Source organism: Xenia sp. Carnegie-2017, unplaced genomic scaffold, assembly GCF_021976095.1.
Source record: "Xenia sp. Carnegie-2017 unplaced genomic scaffold, XeniaSp_v1 HiC_scaffold_21, whole genome shotgun sequence".
Lineage (NCBI taxonomy): Eukaryota > Metazoa > Cnidaria > Anthozoa > Malacalcyonacea > Xeniidae > Xenia > Xenia sp. Carnegie-2017.
In genome coordinates this window covers 5,464,106-5,490,042 of record NW_025813484.1, presented here as the reverse complement: position 1 = coordinate 5,490,042, position 25,937 = coordinate 5,464,106, and the positions used below count along the sequence as shown (strand labels likewise).

The 25,937-nt window shown below is 36.9% G+C and overlaps 4 protein-coding genes across 4 annotated transcripts in view; 1 reads left to right on the top strand and 3 right to left on the bottom strand.

Moving 5' to 3' along the window:
• LOC124443684 overlaps window positions 1-25,937 on the bottom strand; it is a 103,240-nt gene that overhangs the window by 69,212 nt on the left and 8,091 nt on the right. The gene's annotated exons all lie outside the window — the stretch shown is intronic.
• Window positions 10,825-12,348, bottom strand: LOC124444598. The gene is made up of 3 exons (XM_046995210.1): window positions 12,199-12,348; window positions 11,378-12,152; window positions 10,825-11,273 (listed from the first exon to the last, which is right to left on the bottom strand). The coding sequence occupies exons 1-3, from the start codon at window positions 12,346-12,348 to the stop codon at window positions 10,825-10,827; spliced, it is 1,374 nt and encodes a 457-aa protein (XP_046851166.1).
• Window positions 12,436-13,107, bottom strand: LOC124444597. The gene has a single exon (XM_046995208.1). The coding sequence runs from the start codon at window positions 13,105-13,107 to the stop codon at window positions 12,436-12,438; it is 672 nt and encodes a 223-aa protein (XP_046851164.1).
• Window positions 13,470-25,937, top strand: part of LOC124444596 (polycomb group RING finger protein 1-like) — a 38,671-nt gene continuing 26,203 nt past the window's right edge. The window contains exons 1-6 of the mRNA XM_046995207.1: window positions 13,470-13,492; window positions 13,560-13,608; window positions 14,697-14,760; window positions 18,738-18,834; window positions 19,516-19,571; window positions 19,757-19,831. Of these exons, the coding sequence (XP_046851163.1) occupies window positions 13,470-13,492; window positions 13,560-13,608; window positions 14,697-14,760; window positions 18,738-18,834; window positions 19,516-19,571; window positions 19,757-19,831 (364 nt within the window). The remainder of the gene's footprint in view (window positions 13,493-13,559; window positions 13,609-14,696; window positions 14,761-18,737; window positions 18,835-19,515; window positions 19,572-19,756; window positions 19,832-25,937) is intronic.

Below are 25,937 nucleotides of genomic sequence, written 5' to 3'. Positions count from 1 at the left end.
ACACCTTTACACCTCTACATGAGGTGTTCAGTTAGAAAAGGGGACAATATGTGACATTGGACAACATTTCATGTATGTGAAATACTCAGGTTTAATACCATTCCAGTCAAATTGTCAAAATAAAAAGCTTCATGGATCAGAAGACTCAAAATCACAGGTTATAGTAAACAGCTTCTCATGTAATCAATGTTAGTTTTCTCAAATCTTAAACAATATGTAATATAACTGTTCAATGATTGAATGATCAATGATCATAAACTGAAAAGACCTAAACATTTGTTTATGATAAAGTAAATAATAGTATGGCGCCTTATGGCTACAGATTTTTTGTCCATTGAAATATATTTGCAGGAATGTAGGATTTCGCTGCCATATAACGGCCACGATTCCCCAAGCACTAAAGAAATCATAGCTAAAAGTCCTTCGACAACAACAATTTTAGATGCATCAATCTGCTTACCATACGCCATATTAACATAAATCGCATGACGCACTCGCATAAATTGACTTTGATATATTACATTCATGCATACACTTCACTTGTCCTTTACTTACGATTTTGGATGTGAATTTCTGCTGATAAAACTCTAAACAATGATGGCTTGCTTTTGAACATCAATGACTGAAATGTCGCTCGCTTGATCGTCTTTGCCAAGATTTACAATTCATCCATAAATTTTTCGCCCTCTTGAAAAAATTCCCAGTTTGAAAAGCAGCATTCATGTCAATATATGAATTTGTAAAAGATTTCCATAAATTCCATCTGATTGTAGTTTAGTTTCTATCATTCTTTAGAAAATTACTATGAAACGATCAAACATTCAATTCAGACAGTGAGCTTGACTATGTTAGTTCAGTTGGCTATCAGTCGAAATCGGTCAGACCAATCACAGTAAGACAAAAATTCAAACGAACCAATTACACGATAGCAAGTGGACTCCCTTATAGGTCCGGCCACCCCGCTTATCGGTCGAGATTATTCCAGATCGTCCACTGAGCTGGCCATTGACCAATAAAATAAGCGTTTTTGGCGTTCATAGACTCCTTAATCCGTCGAACCAGTCAAGCCACCCCACTTATCAGTCGGTTATTCCAGGTCAATTAAAATTCAACTGATCTGGTTACCAACGAGATATTCATTGGATTAGTCATTAGTTTTCAATAATGAATAAAGCTGGATTTTTTTCACGAAGTAAATGCGATAATAAAGTAAGAATAATTAATGATTTTTTAATTAATATGAATAGGCAATTTTTGAATTTCAAACATCAGTCGCGCGACCGATTAGACATACTCTAGATCCGCCCCTGGCATGTAAGTCACTACAGGCACCTTCAATCCTAATCCTAACCATATCTCCAGTGGCATCTCCACGCTCCAGACATTTCTAAAAAAGGTCAACAACATTAAAAACCTTAAAAATTTTAATTCATTCACATACGCAAATTTTGAACTGCTATATACAGATACTATTTCCTCAGGGAAAAAATATTTCTTTGCAGTCAAATTTTTCTGACCAGTATCCTCCTGGGTTGATTTTATCTCCATTTTCTAAAAGAAATTCACTACCCTCTTCGCTCCTTCTACCTCTAGTAGTTGTCGAAATATTCTTTTTCCCCAATTTCATTGTTTTCATGTAAATATGAGTACATTACTATGAGCATAAAATTTTTAAAAACATGGAAAATTGTGACCCCCAACTTTTAGATTTGGATTAAAAAAGTCTCCCTAGACAAAGCTTGGACATTGTCATTTACCTTCAGCAGTGTTTCTTTAAATGATAACTTTCCTTTTCCTCTGTCAGCTGTTCTACATAGGAATCCCTTGTTTTTTCTTCCATCGATCTGGATGTTTTTTGTCTTTGATAACGTTACAATATTCACCACATATAATACAGTTTTGTTTGAAATCAAATTTCTCAGTTGACAATCTTCTACTTCGCTTTACGTCAGACGTACCTGCTTCTTCTGAATGAGTTCGTTTTAAATATCTGTTAATGTGGTCATTAGATGTATAGGTAAGGTAGCAGCTTTTGTGATAATGAATACTACTTCAATCTAGTCCCGCATGTAAATTGTCTTTTCGCCTGAACCTACATTGAACCACTTTCTCTTTCCGAGCTTCTGAAAGACAAGCTTCCGATAATTCACAAGTAATCGAACACTCCAGTATGTGTTTAAAGATGCATAAGTTTTCCTGTGGAGAACCATCCATTTTGTAATTTTTTTTTATTCGTTCGTAATTATTATTTTATTGTACTGAAAGAACACAAAAACAATGTGAAAAAAAAGAAGATATTGTAAAAGACAAAGATAAAAAACAAAGATGTGAACTAACGCAGAATTATCAATAAAAAAATCTTATCGATAAATTTCTCAAACCTTTTAACCTTTTAACTGATATTTTAAATAAAACCAACTAATTTATTATTAGCATAAATGTAAATATTGATTCGTTAATTTATTATCTCAAATCAGAGTAATAGTTTTGTTGCTGTCTGGAAATCTATTAACAAATATATTATAAAATACATTTTATAAAAGCTTGACAACAAAAAAGTTTAAGTGTCATACTCATTCTCTTTTAAGCCATTTCAGGTGAAATAATGACCTGATTTTTATTAAAATTATTTATACTTCATTTAAGAATGTTCAAGTGCTTGTAGAACTTAAAAAAACTTTGACCAGAATCCCGTAAATTACTCTCAGGATAGTATTCTAATCAAACATTTTGAAACATCGGTTCATAATATGTGCGATTTATCATATATTGGTGATTTTTACAGGAGGTCAATATCTAGGACTTGCCCAGGGTTTGGGAAGTGGCAACATTTCCTAAAATACTTTCATATGGTCCCTGAACACATTTCTGGAAAAAAGTTGCACTTAGTATTTTTGTCGAGGTACCCTTTAAAAACAGCGTTTCAGCCCCGGACTAATTCATTTAATGGGAAAATGATATGGAGAACAGATATGTTGCAAGGGAAAAGGGACTGTAAGTTGCAGATATAGGAAGTTCTAGCCATATACGTCTAGTTATTAAATATCTGCGTTGAATATTTAATAAATATTAGCCAGAAGTGCAAATTTCAAGATAAAAAGTTCGCAATGAATTTTAATTTGTACGTACTTAAATCGGAAGACAGCGAAATGGAGCCAGCGATACGTCACCAGCGTCAGCAATTATGTCTACTGTATCTCCAGAGGAAACACTTATGGAAAGCATGAAAGACTATTAAAGCGTAATATTACATTTTCAGCAAAGTAATTTTTTTGTCTTGTGGAAGATTGTAGCGGTGCAGTCCTCCCTCCATAAGTTTACGTTTTATTAAATGCAATTTTCTATCAAAATAGAATTTTCTATCATTAAAAATCTCATTTTCAAATTCTAATTGTTCTTTCAGAAGAAGTTAATTTATAGAGATCGCGCAAATGGTTAGGCTAATTTATGCGTCCCTTTGTCATGATCGATTTTTTTAAGGTTGATTTTGCCAGTTAGATAGTAACATTTTATACCCGTATTCAAAAAACTCACTCATACTCACACTCACTGAGTGCGACATAAAAATCTCACTCTATGTAATCGTTGGCAAAGTTATTTTTCCTTCTATTTTTCTCCTTGATATTTCAAATCAAACAATCAGTTGAGTGAAATTATGGTCTTTGAGTATTTATGAAGTGATTTTGAAGCCCCACTTATTGAATGTGGGTGTGAGTGAGTAGCTTGCAAACCAAGTATAGCGAAGCTTTAACGTGTTAGAAACTTATAAGGCGTTCAGACTGATAGCCAGAGTACGATAACCTGGATCGGGCACAAATCTGCACGCCCTTTACACTACGTTGTACCCACTAGCTTCGTCTATTTATAATTTCATATTTTTCATTGTAAACAAGTTTTAAAACCATGTGCTGAGTACGTGCCTCGCTGTACACGTTACTTGTGTGTCATCCTTCACATTGGTGCACGTGCCCGAGCACCGTACTTGGGTACTACCTATTTTCGAGGTTCCCAGACCCGAGCACTTGAGTCGGGGACCATCAAAATGTTGCGTTCACATTGTTGCCCGTGTCTGAGCACCGTGCCAAGGTACTTAGTCTGAACGCGCTATTAGAACCATAAATCACTGGTGTGACATACCAGAATATGATAAACTGGCACATGCTGTATAGCATATTTTCTTAAAATTTGGCTGATTTGGTGTCTTAGATATGATACATGTGATGTGATGTGTTAAATATTCATGATTATTTGAACGTTATCTAAAAGCTTGGTAATATTACCATTAACACAATTGGTTTACATTGGTCACTGTAACAAATTGAAAGATATTTATCAGCGTTGACGACTTTTAAGTTGTTGGGAAAATGAATATCATATCATTTAATGTTGATGTCACCTGAATTTTTCAGGTTCATGATACAACTGCTTAAATTGTCCAGCAAAGTGCGAAGATCATATCTTAATTTAATTTCAAACACCGCACTGCATATAACATTCTTCATATCACATTCCTTTCACGAGAAAACATCAGCCCAACAAAATTGACCTGCTCTCCACTGTGTGACTTCATAGCTCAGTTGGTCAGAGCACTGCACCGGCATCGCAGACGTCATGGGTTCGAATCGGGTTGAGTCACCTGAATTTTTCAGGTTCAAGAGACAACTGGTTAAATTGTCCAGCAAAGTGCGAAGATCATATCTTAATTTAAGATGAGTTTAAAACCGTTTAAAACGCGTTAACCCGTTTAAAACGCGTTTGCTATTTGACTCATCTGCCACGAATGACAAATGATGTTCAAAACGTCGGCAAGTTCACCAGTGTGCGGCAGGCTTAAGACAAGCATTGCATAAATTCAGAGGTTGTCTTTCATTATTGGGAAGAATTGTGAAATCTCCATTCTCTTCAAGTCCATAATCATCAGGGTTATTTTCTATGAATACAATTGGCGTACTGACTCTTAAATTGCTAAAAAAATGTCCGACACAAGTTCTTTCATTTGTTGCATCGTTTTTTCCCAATTTTCTGAGTTCTTGTAACAAACAGAACAAGCATGTGTTAAGGTCACGACTTTTGTGTAGATGATTCATAACTTTTGTCTCAGCAACTGCGATTCTGTCTCCAGTGTCCATTAAATGATTTATTGTTGATGATTTACCACATCCAGTACTTCCAACAAGCAATATCATAGCAAATTTAGAATGGCGTTGAATTTTCCGGCTTGAAAGTATAGCTCTGGGATTTTGTTCTGCATTTTCATCACCCATTTTGATAATCTCATTTAATTCTGCCTTTATTTCATTATCAGATGATGGTAAAGGCTTTAATTGAGAAGAGTTGGTACTGCCCATTTCTTTATCAAAACTTAACCCAATACAACTCGTTTAAATATCTGTGTTAAATGGGCTTCAATTTATAACCATATACTTGACAAGCTACCCATATGTACGCACAGCGTATCGCTTTTTTGTCTTGTTGAAAATTTTAGTGCAACCAGTGGCTACTCCTCTGCTCAAGTGTTATAAATGTTCTTCCTGATGCATGAGCTCGAACTTTATTGTTAAGCATCCACGAAAATGCGTATAGTGTTTTTGAAGCTTCCACGATACTTTTCTGTTGACGAACTGTAGAAAAAATAAATGATTAAAGAATCTAGAAAAGCTCTGGTTGTGGTTTCCTTTAAAAATATACAGTAATTGTAGCAACGGGTAATTCAACATGCTTGCATCAAATGTTCACATAAATAGAAAAAAACGAAATATATTAAAACGTTACAACAAGTTAAGAAATGTTACTTAAATTTTATGGTGTATTTGCAATAAGATCAGAAATCTGAAAATGCACATCTATACGTGGCAAAATTGTTTGCATGTCATTAAAATTACAAAACCTGTGCTCATTCAATATGGAATCACTCATTATATATTCTACATTGTGAATATCAACATTGTGAAACAAAATTTGAAATCATATGCATTAACGTTTTTAACTGTATCGTCACATGATAGCAAAAGAGATTGGAAGTAAAAAAATATCATTTATTCTAAATAATTGGATGTTTTTCAAAATTACTCGTTTAAACGTCAATACTGAAGACGCTGTCGTGTATGAGGAATTTTTTAAAATATGCTTGCATGCACACTTTCAAGTTTCAAAGCTACCATTTAAACGATTGGAATGAGAAGCATGAAACCACTCCATTATTTGTGACTAAGTTGTGTTATCGACCCCGATGACACGGGAACAAAGAAGAAAGTTCTGGCAAATAAAAAATTACTGTGCATGAAGGAAAGACGCTGTGCCATTGAATACAACAACATAGATGAAATAGATGTCTTATGTGACATCATATTTCTAGCTGCGATAAGAATCACACGCAATAAGAAACTGGCATGACTGCTGCAAACTCCAGCGGTGTTGCCATGGCATAAATCCTTTGGTAGCTGAGCGAATAAATGGCTATAAATTCCAGAATTTAATTAAATACCGCTGCTAGTCACTCCCACGCGTCTCTAACTGTGCTATTCAACTGGGCCAACGGTAAGTCAGTTGGGTACGTCAGACTGCAATGTTAATCGGTATAACCATACAAAAGATGCAGCTTTATGATTCAAACGATTTCATTTTCAACGTGATTATAAATTGACAAAGATAGGGAAAAAGAAATTCCTCTGTCTTGTAAATCACTGTTATAAAGAATTACTCTAGTTATTATTATAGTCATTTACATGAACAACTACGATCATGTTACCTGTCCATTCAGTTCTGTAAGACTTAAGAGATCCAGAGGCTGAGAACTGTTGTAAAAGTTATTTCGAAAATGGCCAGGGCGAGTGGTACTGTACATTGAGCTAAAATACATGGACGCTATCTGAAGAAGCAAATAATTGAAGCCAAATCTTACACCCACACACGCAAGATTACACCCAGACACGCGTGTGTAGTGTTTCGAGATTCTCTCGCGAATGGAAAACTGATTGAACTACACACGCTTGTAATCTCACGTGTCTGAGTGTAAGATTTGGTTCTTACACATGGACGGCGGAGCAACATATGAATTGCGGGGGCTAAGTCTTCATTTATACCATAATGTCTTAAAAGACAGTTCTAAACAATAATTTTAACGCAATCTAATTATCTTTTTTCTTTTGCCATTACTAAAAAGTGGGAAGGGGGGCTTCAGCCTCGCCCCTCAGTCCCCGGTTCTGACGTCCCTGTTACAGGAAGCGTTCCATGTTTTTTTAATTCAATGGTACTGCACCATGTACTGCACACTGCGTACGTCCTAAATCAAGAAATACGAGATATGAATACGTTTCTCAAGTTTAACTCATTTCAAAAATAGCCAATGCTTTGCGTGTCAAAACAAAAAAATTCGCAATCAGCTTTGTCACAACCAATGAACCACTTGATAATTTTATATTACAGCAAAAATGTTTAGATTACAGCATGGATTACATGTCAAAAAATTTTCTCCACTCTCCCATCGCCCTCCCCCCACTCCAGATGGTCCAGTCACTGGGTCCAGTTCGGCCATCCCCGTCCACTGTCCAGTCCGTTCGATGGTTCAATTTATTTAGAAAAGATCATGGCCTACCAGTGAACTCCATATATATATATATATATATATGGAAGGATAACGAAAATACATTTTATAGATATAAAATTGAAGTCAAAGTCCTAGTCTCTTGTGCGGTTTGTACGTCAGTTCCAGTCCTTCAAAGTCGAATAATCACGCGGTTTGCACGTCAGTTTCATTCCCCTGAGTGCCAAACATACACGGCCAATATAAATTTGAATACAAATTACAAAAACATAAACATTTAAACAACATCACGACAAACAACACACGAGGCCAATTCTTCGCAAAAGGTTATTTTTTACAGCTGAAACTTTACTACAGTGAGTTCGTTGTAACTTGCAACTTGTAACGAGGAAAAACCAACTGAAATTTACACTGTATGCTAAAAAGACAATACAATAAGAAAATATGACGAGAAAATATTCAAGCAAAAATTTTTCTTACATCGAAAGGTAAATTTTCAAACGGTGTCAGACAGTGTTTGTCTTTTTTGTTATTTAAGTGGTATTAAAGATCTGTTTTTCCGAAGAAAAAAGAAACTTGAATATCCAGTTTCATAAAAAAATATTGAGTCTATAACTCGCATTTTTACTTTTTACAGAGCGATTGTATACTTGAAATACTAAATGGTTGTCATCTCGATATCAATAATTGAATATCCTTAAAGACTTTGATATGTTTTAAAGGAAAACCGCAGCGTAAGAGCAGATCGACTAAGTTCACCTCACCCTGATTCTCGATTTATCACTTTGATTCACTTTCCGTGAACCTTTTCCTTCAAAAAAGTTCGTTTTTTTTACGCTCTGATCAAGATCCGAACTCTACCATTACCAAGGGACAAATGATTTAAAAAAATTAAAATAAACACGCAAGAGAATAGAGCCTAACGTGTGATGACCATTGAGTTCTATAAGACCTGGAGGGGAAAAGGGACCTGGACCGCCCTAATAATTTATAGTAATTTGGTGGACATTTCCCCTCCAGGTCTTATAGAACTCAATGGTGATGACGAATGATGATGACAAATTTTTTTTGGCTTCAGTTATCATTCCAATTATTTAAATGTCGAGTTCACTGTGGCCGACAAGTTAATCGACCATTATATGAAAGAAGAATTGGAGGAAGAACGCGGTGCAGTCCTCAATATGTTTAACAAAGGTTGAAGTTTTATGAAATGTAATTTTCCATCAGAGTTCAATATACATTGAAACGTCCTATTTTCAAATTCTAGCTGTTCTCTCAAAGGAAGTTAATTTATTGCAGATCGTGGAAAAGTTAGAGTAATATATGCGTTTGTTTGAATGTTTATTAAGTTGATTTTATCAGTTAGAATTTAATATGTTATCTCTGATTCATAGATTAGTCTAACTCTTACAGTTGACAAGATAATGTCAGGGGTCATAATGTATGTCACTTTGCACCTTTAGATATAAGTAGTTGCAATTTTGTTATGTTCCCAGAAAATTTTAAGCGTAGAGAAAGGTGTAAAGTGCTAGAACTATGTATCACTGGTGACATACCAGAACATAACTAAATGGCCCATTTTGTATAAGTTTATCTTCTCACAATTTTGCTGATTTAGTGACTTGCACTTGATACATGTGATTGTGATTTGATAGATTTGCATGATTATTTGATCATATATCTAGAAGCATGGTATTATTAACCATTAACTAAGTTTGTTCACATTGGTCACCATCAAATCGAAAGACATTTATTATTGTTGATAACTGTAGTTGGAAAATAAATATCATATCTTGAAATTTTGCTGTGTATGAAAATGAATCTAATCATGATTTATTGAGGCATTTTTTCCATAAAGGTCAATTGCTATACAGAATAAATTGATTTCCTTTTATAGCAAACTATAACGTCATAGTTATTAATGTGTTGAATGGGTTGAAAAGAGAAATTGTTCTACATATCATTTTAATATGTGTTTCAACCACCCAAACTATCAGGAACAAAACAAGCTTGTCAGTTGGTGATTGAGTTCTCATTTTTTCCTCTAACAAATGTAAAATTAAATGTAATGTGCTGTGTTTTAATGCTGCATAAATTACTTTTCAATTTTTTCAATCATCATTTACATCCTATATGTTTCTATCATTCATTTGGGTAAGAGAATTTCCCAACTTTCTTTTAGATATATTGTGGCTGTAGTGTGATGTGAGATGTTTGAATTTTTGTTCAATTTCAGATCCTATCTGACCAATCAAGAAACAGATAAAAGATGCAAGGGAACACAACTGCTGTCCTTGTTGCTTTGCTGGCTTGTAGCCAACAAACTCCTCAACAAAGAAGGTATGCTTACGACAATTTAGTGAGTAAGCACACTTTACTCGTATCCACATTTTGCCATTATGGGCATTCATATTCACAAGGTCACAGACTACTGCAGGATTTTGTTCACACAAACAATCTGGTTGCTAAAACAGTGTTTAAATATGAAAAAGTTACTTAACAAACAAACAAACAAACAACATTTGTATACCGGCCAGTATTAATCCCCGCCAGGGGGGTTGACCGGCCATGAATTTTTCCACGCCAAACGTCTCTATCTCTCGCCATATCTCTCGTTATACCCATCGCCTTCATATCACTGTTCACAGCATCCATCCATCTCTTTCTCGGTCTACCTCGTTTGCGGACTCTATCAACATTCATATGCAACGTTCTACGAATTTCATCACTTTCTTCCCTCCTTTCTACATGCCCAAACCACCTCAAACGCTGGCGCCTTACCCAATTCTCGATACACTCAACACCAACTCTTTCTCTAATCTCTTCACTTCGAATCCTACCCATCAACGTTACACCACACATCATCCTAATCATTCTCATTTCCGTCGACGCCAATCTTCTAAGGTCCTCTGCTTTCGGCGCCCAACACTCTGCTCCATATCCCAAAACACTTCTAACACATGCCTTATACAATTCTCCCTTCTGCTTCAACGAAGTCGACTTTCCGCACAACATTCCCGACAATTCTCTAAAACTCCACCACGCTGCTTGAACTCTGTTCCTCACCGCTTGCTCGCACCCTCCACCATCATTTAACACATCGCCCAGATATTTAAACTCCAATACACCTTCCAAACTCACGTCACCCAGTTCAAACCGTTCAATCGCGACTCGCCCACCACTTCGACACGTCCCGCACTCAAAATCAGTTACCAATGCACCACGGACACCTGAACATCTTCCATGAACCCACTTACTGCATTTCCCACACATTATCGAATTCACTCCAACTCTTTTCCCACACATCCACTGTCCTTCACCTCCACCTGCCTCGAGCATCTCATGCCCTTCGTCTTTGCCTCATTCACTTTCAGTCCCTTGACTTCTATTGCCGTTTTCCATTCTCGGTACCATTCCATGACTTTCTGCTTCGACTCCGACACCAAGACAATGTCATCTGCATACAACAAACACCAGCATCCTTTTCTTCTCACTCCCTCTGTCAGTACATCCATCACACAAGCAAACAGTAATGGCGACAAGACTGAACCTTGATGAACACCAACTTTTACCTCAAAAACACCAGATCTAACACCTTCCTCCGTAACCACCGCCTCTACACCTTCATAAGTCTCCATAACTGCCCGAACCATATTCTCTGTCACACCTTTCTTACGCAGCGCGTACTCGATCACCTTTCTCGGAACTCTATCAAACGCCTTCTCCAAATCTACAAACACCATATACAATTCTCTGTCCTTCTCCAAAATTCTCCTGCAGCTGCCTCAACACAAAACACGCATCCGTCGTTCCTCTCCCCGTATGAATCCATACTGCTCTTCCCCATCCGAACAACTTCCCTCAACCTTCTTTCAAACACTCTCTCTACTATCTTCAACGCATGCTCAATCAGCTTAATAGTCCTGTAATTCCCACATACCGTCGCTGCTCCTTTTCCTTTGTACAGCGGGACCACTAGACTCTTTCTCCATGTACTCGGCATCTTTGAGCCCCTCAAAACCTCTTTCGCTACATTACACAACTCTCTCACGCATAGCTCATTGTCCAACATTTCGCTACCCACTTCACTCTGTCCCGTCGCCTTTCCTTTCTTCATCTTGCGCAGAGCCGCCGCCACCTCATCAACAGTCACTATTTCCCACGGCCCCAAAACTTCATCCGCTTCAACTTCTCCATTCCACTCATTCTCTACATTCATCAAACGGTCACAGTACGCCCTCCACACTTCTAACCTGTCTTCCAATAACACCTTCAACTCCCCATCGTGGTTCTGCACGCCGGGAGCACCCAAAATATCGTTCCTCTCCTTCTTGCTCCTTCTAGCAGTTCTAAACAACGCTTTTCGTCCATTCTCCTGCATTTTTACGAGAAGCTCTTTCTGATGCCTTTCTATCGCTTTAGCCACCTCCTTTCGCGCCTTTTTCTTGAACCGGGTGTAATCGATCCTATCTGCTTCAGTCCGCGACTTTCTCCACCTTTTAAATGCCAACTTCTTCGCGCCAATCACTTCGCTGACTCGTTGATCCCACCACCATGCCTGTTCTTCTACTACACCGCCTTTACTTCTACAACATACCTTCTCCGCTGCCTTTAAAACACCCTTCTCAAGCGTCCATCGCTCTCCACCGTCTCACCTCAACATTCAATGTCGTAATTTCGTCACGGAAACACTGCTTCCTTTCATTCGATCGTAACTTCCATAACTTGCCTTTACCCTCAACCTTTCTCCTTTTCACCTTCCTGATTCTCCAGTCCATGACCAGCAGCTTGTGCTGGTCACACATTCTCCTGCAATCACTTTTGCATCCTTCACGTTTTCCTCTTCTTCATTCACCAGTATATAATCCACCACCGTCCTACTGTCACCAGATTCATAAGTCACACTTGCTTCCCTTTATAAACCACGTATTCACTACCACCATCCCACAACTCGCTGCTAACTCCAATATCGCCTCGCCTTCAGCATTCATATCACCAACTCCAAAACCTCCATGCGCACAGTATCCTTTTCTTACGCTTCCCACATGACTGTTCCAATCACCAAGTATCACACATCGCCCTCTAATGTCTGCTCTCATTGCATACACGCTGTCGTAGAACTTTTCCTTCTCCTCCGCACTTCGTCCAACCTGCGGAGCATACACCACAACGAAACCCACAACTTCGGCCTCAATAACTACATCAACTCTCAGGACTCTGTCCGAAACTCTCTTCACTGCTACAACCGACTTCGCCCAATCCTCTCTTATCGCAAAGCCAACACCATTCGTGCCACTTCCGTTTCCCTTCCAAAACCACTTAAATCTCGCTCCATTATCTTCACCCTTTATGACTCTCGTACCTTCACCTTTAAACCTTACCTCCTGAAACCCACACACATAAACTTTCCTCCTCTTCAACATGTCCGCCACTTCTGCACTCCTTCCCTTCATTGTCCCAACGTTCACTGTGCCTACCCGAGGAGTGACACTTCCACCAACATTCGATCCGGAGATTCTTCGCACCCCCAGCGCACTGAAGGGCTGCTGGGGACTGGGGGCCATATCTTCTTTTCCAAAGTTCATGAATTTTGTTGGAGCAAAAGTTTTACGGTAGGATGCCCTTCCTTACACCAACCCCTTTTAGTCGTCTTTTACGACACGCAGAGGATACGTTGGCGCAATTCTAAGCCGGCAACCACACGGCATGAAAAAGTTACATAAACAAATGAATAATAAATAAACTTGAGTTTCTGAATAATTTGCCTCAAGTTACAGGGAATTTATCTGGTTATAAAATACTTCTTCCAAAATCACGACAGTTATTACACTTTTGTTACATGATAATCCATAATTATGTAAATTATACTTATTATTGTTATATACTTAAATATATTATTAGTTAACTAGTTAGTGCTCTTTGTAAAATGCCTTACTCATACATGCATGTGTATGTTGACCACAATAACAGGAAAAGCTTACGTATAGGACGTGGTCACCCTATTGACCACAATAAGGATTAATTATCAGGATAGTTCAAGCAATTTTAAAGAGATTCATGTACAGGTAACAATGTATTACGACTGCGAAATAGTATCTTAGTAAAAGAAAAAATAGTTGACATATCGTGAAAAGTAAGCGTTTTATTTTAAACGTTTCGACAAGTATATGTTTTAATCAGTAGAATATGAAGGCTTTTGAAAAATTACTATCATGAATAAGATAGTCATTTGCGATTTGTTTATTTTTGAAGAGCGCGCACATTCTAGCTACTTACGATTACGTACGTATTTAGTACAGGTGTGGACCCAGGATTTTATCCGGGGGGGGAGCGTCATTTGGAGTTGTAAAATGACAGCAATACAACGCCTGCGCTAAATTGTCCGTGATTGAGTCTTCATTAACTTGTGCAAAACCATCTTAGCTCAACCATTGTAGCTCAATCAACTGAATCAATCAAAGAGAATTTGCAAATCAATCACGAATGCATGTTATAGGAAAATTAAAACATTTTTTTTAAATTTCTTTGTTTCGCATAATTGTTATGAGATATTTTTCGTGTTTGTACTGGCTAGTAATCCCGCATTTCTTAATTTTTGCAATGCAACAATATTTTCACGAACAAACTATCAAGTCATCCTAGCTTATTTGTTCCTCTGTTTTATTAATAATGTATTTTTCCAAGTACAAGTCATGTGCTGTGATTTAAAACTTGTTTTTTTTGTGAATTTTGCATTCATTGTTTCAAGCTGATCGATATAAAAGTTTTCATGTTATTCCTGTACTACTTGAAAAGAAAATGACTGGTAATTAAAATTAATTGACTTACCGTACTTTATCGAGCCTCACATAGTCGTTAAATCATGTAAACATGCCAACTCCTTCGATTTGTGCATGGAACAAGTCTGGGTCATTGGTCACTTCAATGAGCTTTTGTTTTAGCTTTTCTATTAAGTTCAATTTTAAATATTCTCATCAAAGTTTGGTTTGTCATGTTTTTGAGATGCGTTCGTGTTAATTCTCTAGAGCTCAAAACAGTTGGTACGGATTTTGGTTTTGGTTACATTCAAACAATGGACGGAGAGAAGGTCTTATTTATTGGTATTTCGTTGTTTTTATGAATGCCTTCAACGTCGACGTCCTGTCAATTTCAGGATCGAAGGAACTTGCTGGTTTGTTTCGAGCTTGTTCAAATCATTGTAAAGAGATTTCCTATCGGTATGAAAAATAATTAGGACGAATTTCTTGTGCGCATATACCCTGAGTATTCTATGCAATAGCACTTTGAAAATTTGTCTTTTTTGAAGAGAGCTATGTCCGTCTCGAGATTACTACATTTGAAACACATTCCGGCATGCTTAAAAAGTATGGTGGCTTGGAGAGCTTTCTTGGGGATCATGCATTGTCATAGCTGCCCGTTGTAGGCTTCTAACTATTGTCTCTTAATCAACTGTCCGGATACACTATGAATGAAGCCCAATAGACATTTAATTTTGGCTTCAGACGTAGCAAATAAATAAAGTTGACCTTACGTGGCTCAAAAAAAATGGTTCATACTACTTAAATTTGCTGTAAACTATATAGTATGTGAACTTAATAAGAACGTTTCTTTTAGAACATTTGGCCGAAGATTTGTTCGACGGGAAATCTTGTTATTTCCCTACTGATTTTACTCCAGTGAGTTCTTCTCGATATTTCCCCTAAATATCTATAAAAATTATTGTTTTTTCTACTGCCATTCATTATACGGCTACTTTAGTTTGAATTGACTTACATTAACTGTTTAGCCTCCCGATGATCCCCATTCCATAACAAGAGAACAGCTTATTTTTGCGCTTCGAAAATGTCTAGCGTCCACGTTGATATTTGCCCCTGTAAACACATTTTTACCAATCCATCGTTGAAATTTCTTATCCATGATATTACCGTAGTGTGTGCTAAGGAGCCTCACTCCTGAAAGTAACCGCCTTAGTGAACTATAATATCAACTGGAACGCTAACTGCACCGCCATCTTTGAAGCATCTTACGCAAGGCGTGTTTACACTTTTCTACCATGACCAGTCGGATTTTGTGAATGACTTGTGAGATGTTGTTTTTCGAAATACATGTGTTGGCCATGTCTACGACCGGCGACTCCATGCACGTATTCGCTAAACAAACCATCCTACACAAACAGCGCTACAGCCGCATTTTGTTGTGATCTATGATTGGGCGAGTTGATCAAGACCAGGCAGCACGAAACAAGATGAACGAGAGAGTAAAATCTGCTCAATATCGTCTTCATCGTCGTCTTGGACGTATCCAACATTTCCTGTATAACGTGTTGGACGTATCCAACATTTCTTGTAAAACATGTTGGACGTATCCAACATTTCTGTAAAACGTTTTGGACGCATCCAACATTTCTTGTAAAACGTGTTGGACGTATTCAACATTTCCTGTAAAACGTGTTGGACGCATTCAACATTTCTTGTTAAACGTGTTGGACGTTTACAACGTTTCCTGTAAAACGTGTTTGACGCATTAAACATTTCCTGTAAAGCGTGTTGGACGCATCCAACATTTTTTGTAAAACGTGTTGGATGTATCCAACATTTCCTGAAAAACGTTTTGGACGCATCCAACATTTCTTGTAAAGCGTGTTGGACGCATCCAACATTTCTTGTAAAACGTGTTGGACGAATCCAACATTTCCTGTAAAACGTTTTGGACGCATCCAACATTTCTTGTAAAACGTGTTGGACGCATCCAACATTTCTTGTAAAACGTGTTGGACGTATCCAACATTTCTTGTAAAGCGTGTTGGACGCATCCAACATTTCTTGTAAAACGTGTTGGACCTATCCAGTATTTCCTGTAAAACGTGTTGGACGCATCCAGCATTTCCTGTAAAACGTGTTGGACGTATCCAACATTTTCTGTAAAACGTGTTAGACGTATCCAACATTTCCTGAAAAACGTTTTGGGCGCATCCAACATTTCTTGTAAAGCGTGTTGGACGCATCCAACATTTCTTGTAAAACGTGTTGGACGTATCCAACATTTCTTGTAAAACATGATGGACGTATCCAACATTTCCTGCAAAACGTGTTAGACGCATCCAACATTTCCTGTAAAACGTGTTGGACCTATCCAGCATTTCCTGTAAAACGTGTTGGACGCATCCAGCATTTCCTGTAAAACATGTTGGACGTATCCAACTTTTTCTGTAAAACGTGTTGGATGTATCCAACATTTCCTGAAAAACGTTTTGGACGCATCCAACATTTCTTGTAAAGCGTGTTGGACGCATCCAACATTTTTTGTAAAACGTGTTGGACGAATCCAACATTTCCTGTAAAACGTTTTGGACGCATCCAACATTTCTTGTAAAGCGTGTTGGACGCATCCAACATTTCTTGTAAAACGTGTTGGACGAATCCAACATTTCCTGTAAAACGTTTTGGACGCATCCAATATTTCTTGTAAAACGTGTTGGACGCATCCAACATTTCTTGTAAAACGTGTTGGACGTATCCAAAATTTCCTGTAAAACGAGTTGGACGTATCCAACATTTTCTGTAAAACGTGTTAGACGTATCCAACATTTCCTGTAAAACGTGTTGGACGTATCCAACTTTTTCTGTAAAATGTTTTAGACGCATCCAACATTTCCTGTAAAACGTGTTGGACGTATCCAACATTTTCTGTAAAACGTGTTGGACGTATCCAACATTTCCTGTAAAACGTGTTGGATGTATCCAACATTTCCTGTAAAACATGTTGGACGTATCCAGCATTTCCAGTAAAACGTGTTGGACGTATCCAACATTTCCTGTAAAACGTGTTGGACGCATCCAACATTTCTTGTAAAACGTTTTGGACGCATCCAACATTTCTTGTAAAACGTGTTGGACCTATCCAGTATTTCCTGTAAAACGTGTTGGACGCATCCAGCATTTCCTGTAAAACGTGTTGGACGTATCCAACATTTTCTGTAAAACGTGTTAGACGTATCCAACATTTCCTGAAAAACGTTTTGGGCGCATCCAACATTTCTTGTAAAGCGTGTTGTACGCAACCAACATTTCTTGTAAAACGTGTTGGATGTATCCAACATTTCTTGTAAAACATGATGGACGTATCCAACATTTCCTGCAAAACGTGTTAGACGCATCCAACATTTCCTGTAAAACGTGTTGGACCTATCCAGCATTTCCTGTAAAACGTGTTGGACGCATCCAGCATTTCCTGTAAAACATGTTGGACGTATCCAACTTTTTCTGTAAAACGTTTTAGATGCATCCAAAATTTCCTGTAAAACGAGTTGGACGTATCCAACATTTTCTGTAAAACGTGTTAGACGTATCCAACATTTCCTGTAAAACGTGTTGGACGTATCCAACTTTTTCTGTAAAATGTTTTAGACGCATACAACATTTCCTGTAAAACGTGTTGGACGTATCCAACATTTTCTGTAAAACGTGTTGGACGTATCCAACATTTCCTGTAAAACGTGTTGGATGTATCCAACATTTCCTGTAAAACATGTTGGACGTATCCAGCATTTCCTGTAAATTGTGTTGGACGCATCCAACATTTCCTGTAAAACGTAATGGATGTATCCAATATTTCTGTAAAGCCGGATTGTTGTGGTCTTTCGCCACATTCAACAAACGTTGATCAGCCATCTTCATGCGTTTTTTCTTCTTCCCTGTTTATTTCTGACACATATTTCAACGTGAAAAATAAAGCAAAACCTGTTATGTTCACTTTTCTAAACGGCTTGTTGGTCCTAAATTACGCGTACTTTAGTTTATTTAAGTTTATATAAATGTGCTTACCTAGGCCACGAACAAATAGCATGAAAAAAAGCCTCGCTTTTAATTGGCCACTAATCTGGAACTCATTGCCAATTGATCTTAAAGAATGTAGTTCTCCAATTACTTTTCAAAGTGCAATCGCTGCTCACTTTTCCAAAGTAATTTCATGATTTTAAATGTAAATATTTTACCAATTTTATCGTACTTTGTTTTGTGGAATTTAGTGTGCACTCTAGTATGTGAACCTATAATATTTTTGTAAATTTGGAAAGCAACTTATTTTGACAATGTTTAGCGTGTTGAAATAAATTGTTCGTTCATTACTATTTGAGGATAACCAAGCTTGCCTGAATAGTTTGTTTTACATACAATTGAAACTGATTTTTTTATAGTTTGCAGTTATTGCATCATCAAATACTTGCAACTTAGCAAATACTGTCCGACTTGCAACATGAAAGTTCACGAAACTCAACCGTTACTCAACGTCAGGTAATGATATAGAAATTTGAAATTTTCTCAGTAAAAGACGGTATAAAATACAAGTTCAAACCATTGGACAAAAATACATGGAACGCTACCTGTAGTAGAAAAGCCTAATAATTTTTATATGCCAAATCATACACAAAGACACGCTTGTGTAGTTAATCAATTATTACTCCGCGAGAGAGTCTTTAAACACTAAACACGCGTGTCTGGAAGTAATCTCATGTGTCTATGTTTAAGATTTGGCTTCAATTATTTGCCTCATGTAAAGTTCCATGTATTTTAGTTCAATGGTTCAAACATTTGAATTTGTAGCAAAATGGCGTCCGATCTATTAATTTTTCATAATTGCATCCAGAATCCAGTTTTTGGTTTATGGACATCGGCAGCTCAGACATGAACTGTAAACTACATTTACTATGTATGCTGCTCTGTTGATAGCGTTGGAAACAAACGTTTATGTATTATCTGATATCCAAAGCTGCATCCAATGTGCAATCTTTAACCTGTGGGGTAAAATTAATTATAATATTAAAGTTTACTTTTTAGTGTTCCAAACACGCTCTTGTCTTTCTTTATTTTACCATGTGATGGCCTTGTATCGCTTGCGTGTCATTTAATATTGTGTCATTAGCTACAGTGGTTTTTGGTCCCTATATTATAAGACTGAGAGTTGTTTATTTGTAGACTTGATAGGACGATGCAAGATATTGTTTATAAAGTCGTTCCAAACTTATTTGAAGGTAAGCTTGTGTTTTATTTCCATTGTTGAACGACATTCTTCCGAAGGAAAAACTGAGATGCTTGCTCTGTTTTTTCTCCTCTTGTGAAATGTCCAGATTTGGGACTTGTTTTTTTTCTGAGCAGTGCAAAATGTTTTAAGTCAACTTGGGTTATTCACATCACGTAATTTGACTATATCTTGCAGATGAAGAAGTGAGGGAACATGAATTTTACGAAGAAAGAGGAATGCCAGTGCCAAAGAAAGATATCGAATCGGAAGGTTGGTCTGACTGTAAGCTCACGATATTCAAATTCTCATTGTTCACAGTTTTGTCAAAATACGGTGATGTAGTAAGTGTTAGGGTTTCAGTACGGTCTCCCCCCCTGAGAAAAACACGAATAATTACATGCCAAGTACCCTCTCTGACAATACTATCCTTACCAGTGCCTATACCGAACACAACATTCAGCGTACTATGAAACTGACATTTTTGCTGGCTGCATTTGCTGTTGAAATTTTTGGGGTTACAGTGCTGGGGCTGAGCCCCTTCACAAGCCCACAACTCTCCTAACCACCCCTCATCACAATTTTGTTTTAGAATGCAAAAGCGACGAGGAATCGCACTCTTCTTTGGTGAACGACGTCACAGAATACATGAACAATTACCGTGACGATGAGTTAATTTCAATTTACTTCAAGCCGTACGACGGGTATGATGTTGTGCAATTTCGTTTGTTTGTGCAATTTCTTTGAAGTCGAACACGATTCGTTTTATTTCTTTTAGACCTTTGGAAAATCTCTACGAACACGTGCGTAGTACGATGTTCGCTTTAATGTCTAATTTATAAAAATACATAGGATCATTTTGTCTTCAAATCATAGGTAATTATGCAGAAATTAAAAGCATGTTGTGCAATTACATAATCTTATTTGGGTAAACTTTTTGCGAAGTAGACCAAACCACGTGGTGGATAGTTAATATTAACTTATATTGATTATGACCAGTGCTGTAGAACTAGTTTTTACAGGGGGGGGAAGTCTGACAAAGATGAAGCAGTGAAATCTTAAAAAGTCATATATGACGTCATGGGTGATCACAGCATTTCACTGAGTTGACTATTACGTCATTCATAAGTTATTTTAAGTCATAACCTCTGTATGAATATTACCTTTAGTACCTTTGGGAAAAGGCTTACACTTACATTCATACCGAACAATACGTGACCGAGCTCGGCAGATCAAACTGTGATTAATAACTTTGTGATTTCTGAAGTAGAAAATGGATGCCCCCCTGAGCTGTAAGAACTGTGGATTCGTCCCCAAGTGCCCCAACTTTTACTTCCCTGATAATAGACAGCGATTGTTTTCCTTTGAGTCGTGAATTTGGTTTCAAAGTTATGGACTTATAGATAACTCCAAATGTACAAGACTTTATTTACATTAGTTATCTCACATTACACTTGTGTCATTAACCCATTATGACTACAAAAACCTCGTTTTCATGGTGCCTGATTTTTGTCTTTTTTTTGAAAAAGGTAATATCAAGACAGTATTTACGTTGCTTCCATCGTGTGCTTATATTGCATCTTGAAAAACTGTTTAAAGAAAAGATCAACCTGATGGAAGAACAAGAGGTAATTTCATACACGAACATTCAAAATGGTGCCTATGTATACAGGGTGTGTAAAAAAGAAGATCTTCGGAAATTTACCAGAAGCGAAAAAGCTGTTGTAATAGTAACAAAGATACGTAATATTTACACGTCGTCGATAATATTTTATGCACGGTGACAACATAATGATCATGCATTCACATCGTCACAATACATCAATTTCTGAAGGTTGTCTTTTCAATATACACCGTATTGTTTTTATTTTTGTGGTGTTGATGATATTGTTATGTCATTGTGAACTTGTATCAGGGACCGTGGATCATTAATGATTTGGGACCTATATTTATATGTCAATATGTTGTAGTCAAGTAATAAAAGAGTGAGGGACTGGGGAACATTGACGATTTGCGGCCTATATTTATATGTTCATATGCTGTAATCAAGTAATAAAAGAGAGGGACTGGGGAAGATTGATGATTTGGGGCTCATGTTCATGTTATAATCAGGTAAGAAAAGATTTTTTCTGTGTTTACACAGGACTAATCAAACCGAGGAGACCTGTGGAAATTATTGAGAGCAGATCAGTGCAAGCACGAGACCGACGTTCAAGGATTGCACCTGCTCTATAGTTCTTTCGAGGTTTTCATAAGCCAGTGCAAACACGAAAAACATTTTTTATTTCTTTTATAAAACTACAAAAATGTGAAACAGACAAATTTAAAACAAACGTTTTAAGTTTTCTTCTAACATGTATTCATGATTGATTTGCAACTTCTATTTGATTAAATTGATTGAGCTAAGAACGGTTTGCACAGGCTAATGCAAACTCAACTATAAACCAATCAGTGCACGCGTTTTATTGTTGTTTACAATCCATAATCGCCATTGATTTCAATAGAAACTTTTTAAGTAGAGCATGCATGTATTCAAATATCATGTGAGCCTCCTGAACTATTGATCTTCGGTGTTCCATGTCAACTTGTGCAAAACCCGCTTGATGTTTAATTAATTGTTCAATACGAACTCTTTGTTATAAAGAGAAAGTCATTTTGATTAAGTCGATGAATATTATCAAAATTCTTCAATTGCTATGAAATTGATCAAGTTTTTGAAAAGGGCGTACCCCCAGTTAGTTATCAAAGCCGGTTGTCCTACTTGTTCTCTTCAAATGATTCATTCTCTTCCAGTTGCAGTTTTTCTGTGAAAATAAATTGGTTAATAGTGCAAGCTCATTGAAGCAATTGTATGTCGTGAATTGGGGATTAAAGGTGCTGAAATTCTGTGCTCTTTCATGGAATGAATTTTGATCTCCTATGCAATTTATTTAATTCTTGAACTGTTGTTTTAGGATTTACCAATGTGTCTTCAATATCGCGTTTATTCGACGCCCAACGTCATCATTCAGAAGGATATTTCGACTAGTTTCTACTCTCCATTGACGCAAGATACGATCGTTCAGAACGATATTTCAAATGTTCATTCTCCATTGACGCAAGATACCATCGTTCAGAACGATATTTCAAATGTTCATTCTCCATTGGCGCAAGATACCTTTATTCAGAACAATATTTCAACTAGTGTCTATTCTCCATTGGCGCAAGATACCATCGTTCAGAATGATATTTCAACTGTTCATTCTTCATTGACGCAAGATACCATTATTCAGAAAGATATTTCAAGTAGTGTTTATTCTCCATTGGCGCAAGATACCATCGTTCAGAACAATATTTCAACAAGTGTTCATTTTCCATTGGCGCAAGATACCATCGTTCAGAACGATATTTCAACAGTCCGTTCTACAATGGCGCAAGATTCCATTATTCAGAAGGATAATTGTCCATTCATTGTCTTTTCAATACTAGTGTCCATTCTCCATTGACACAAGATTACATTATTAATAAGGATATTTCAACTAGTGTTCATTCTCCATTGGCGCAAGATTTTATCGTTCAGAACGATATTTCAACTGTCCATTCTCCAATGACGCAAGTTTCCATTATTCAATAGCATAAATATCCTGTCCATTCTCCGTTAACGCAAGATACATGGTTGTTATGATTCTTCAAGGAAACTGATTTTCCTGTTATGCAAGGGATTTCCTTTGACATTAATGTGATCATTTATCTTTCTTTACATGAATTTCCACCAGAAAGTTGTGATACGGTTTTCACGTATGTGTGGTGTACCTAATGAATGGTGCACGTTGCTGTTGAAATTGACTAAAAATTCTCCTGTAGTAGCTTCAAGTATTTCGTTGTTACAGGCTTAAGCTTTGATAGAGTACAACATGTACTTATGGTTTGTGCAAGGTATTGTAGGTACTGCAGAGTCTGGGGACCCATCCCCCTATTTCTCTCTCTCATCATTATTTTTTAACTGAAAGAAATCGCAATGAATTTTAATTTGTAAGTACTTAAATCGGAAGACAGCGAAATGGCGCCAGCGATACGTCACCAGCGTCAGCAATTATGTCTGCTGTATCTCCAGAGGAAACACTTATGTAAAGCATGAAAGACTATTAAAGCGTAATATTACATTTTTGACAAAGTACTTTTTTTGTCTTGTGGAAAATTGTAGCGCAATCGGCTACTACCTCTTTGCAACAATTGTTATACTGTTCTGCCTAATACATCAACTCGAACTTTATTTTAAACATGCACAAAAATGCGTATAGTATTTCTGAAACTTTCTCAGCTTCGACAATACTTTTTCTGTTAATGAAGTGTAAAAATTATAAATGATTAAAAAATCTAGAAAGCTGTGGTTGCGTTCGCTTTAAAATTAGGCAGTAATCGTGGAAATAGGAATTATAATTCAACATGTACGCATTAAATGTTCACGTAAATGTAAAATAACAAACTATATTACTTTAAAATATTACAACACTTTAAGCAATGTTACCTTATAGCAAATGTTGACTTAAAGAGCGATTGAAGAGATCAGACAATCCACATCTATATACGTGGCAAAATTGAAGCACTCTTGTGTAAAGTGAAACTAGATATAGCTAGTATTTGCATGTCATTAAAATAACAAGATCTGTGCGCATTCAATATAGAACCACTTGTTGTTATACATTCTATACAGTGAATATCAACATTGTGAAACAAAATTCGGAAGCATATTCATCAACGTTTTTACTGTATCATTAAATAATGACCAAAAACATTAAAGCTAAAAAATGTCATTTACTCCGAATATTTTAGAAATGCTTTTAAAATAGCTCGTTTAACCGTCAATACTAATACGCTCCCTTGCGTACGAGGCATTTTGCAAAATATGTTTGCATGCACACTTTCAAAGCTACCATTTTAATGACCCTAATAGATGGAATGTTTTGTTTTGCTACTGCTATCTGCATCTGTAGCATGTGAGATTTATATTCGATTTAAGTGGATTGGTGTGATCAAAAATGAGCTTGATATTATGACTAACGAGAAATGGAATGTGTAGAAAACAAGTATTAAATTTGCGCATGCCCTGGAATGCTGAACAAAAAAACAATCAAAAGAAGGAAACGTGTAATTCGTGACAAATAATCTGTGACGTACTCGTTACAAATGCATAATAAAGGCTAGCTGTCTTAACTGTTCGAATGAAAATCATAAAACCAAACCATAAATTGCGAGAAAGTTATTTTGTCGAGCACGACGACACGGGAACAAGGAAGATAATATTGGAACATAAACGTTTACTGTGCTGTAGGAAACACGCCGTGCTATTGAATGCAACAACATAGATGAAATAGATGTAATAAGTAAGGGGTTTGACATTATCTTTGATAAGAGTCACATGAAATGAGAAACTGGCATGACTGCTACAAACTCCAGTGGTGTTTCCATGGATATACATCCTTTGGTAACTGTGCGGGAAAATGGCTATAAATTCCAGAGTTTAATTAAATAGCGATGCTAGTCACTCCTACGTGTCTCTAACTGTGCTATTCAACTGGACCAACGGTAAGTCAGTTGGGGTACAACAGATTGAGATATTTACTGGTGCAACCACCTGAAAGATGCAGCTTTATAACGTCCTGGTTGAGTCTCTCAACAGCGATTTCATTTTAACGTGATTATATTTTAACAAAGATAGGGAACGAGGAATTTGTCTTTCTTGTAAATCACTTTTATGAAGAAAGTCTCAAGTTACTTTTAAAGACATTTACATGCATGAACTGCACGATCAGGTTACTTGTCTGAAGGCAACAAGAGGTTTGGGAACTGTTGTAAAAGCTATGGTGGTGATGGCCATTGGTTCTACATTGACATTGGTACCATAGTCGTTTACAGTACTACACACTGCCGTCCTCACTCTGCATTCCTCAATCAAGAAATATATAAATAAGCGGTATCACTCAATGCTGTCTCAAATTGAGCACATAGACATGGCTCGTTAACACAAAAAATTTGCAAAAATGTTGACATTACGTGTCAAAAAAAAACATTTTCTCTACCCCTCCCGAAAGAGGGTCCTGGTCGTCCAAATCCACTGCCCAGTTCACTCGACAGTTCAGTCGTGATTAGAACAGAATCATATAATGTTTAGAAAAAATCATGACTGAGGAGTCACAAGCGTTGGTCACAAGTTAAAGTTAGTGGATTTTTTTGTGAAAGAAGAATTTGAAGAAGAATGAGGTGCAGTCCTCCCTCAATAGGTTTACGTTTTATTAAATGAAATTTTTTATCAAAATTGAATTTTCTATCATTAAAAAGTTTCATTTTCAAATTTTAATTGTTCTTTCAGAACAAGTTAATTTATAAAGATTGTACAAAA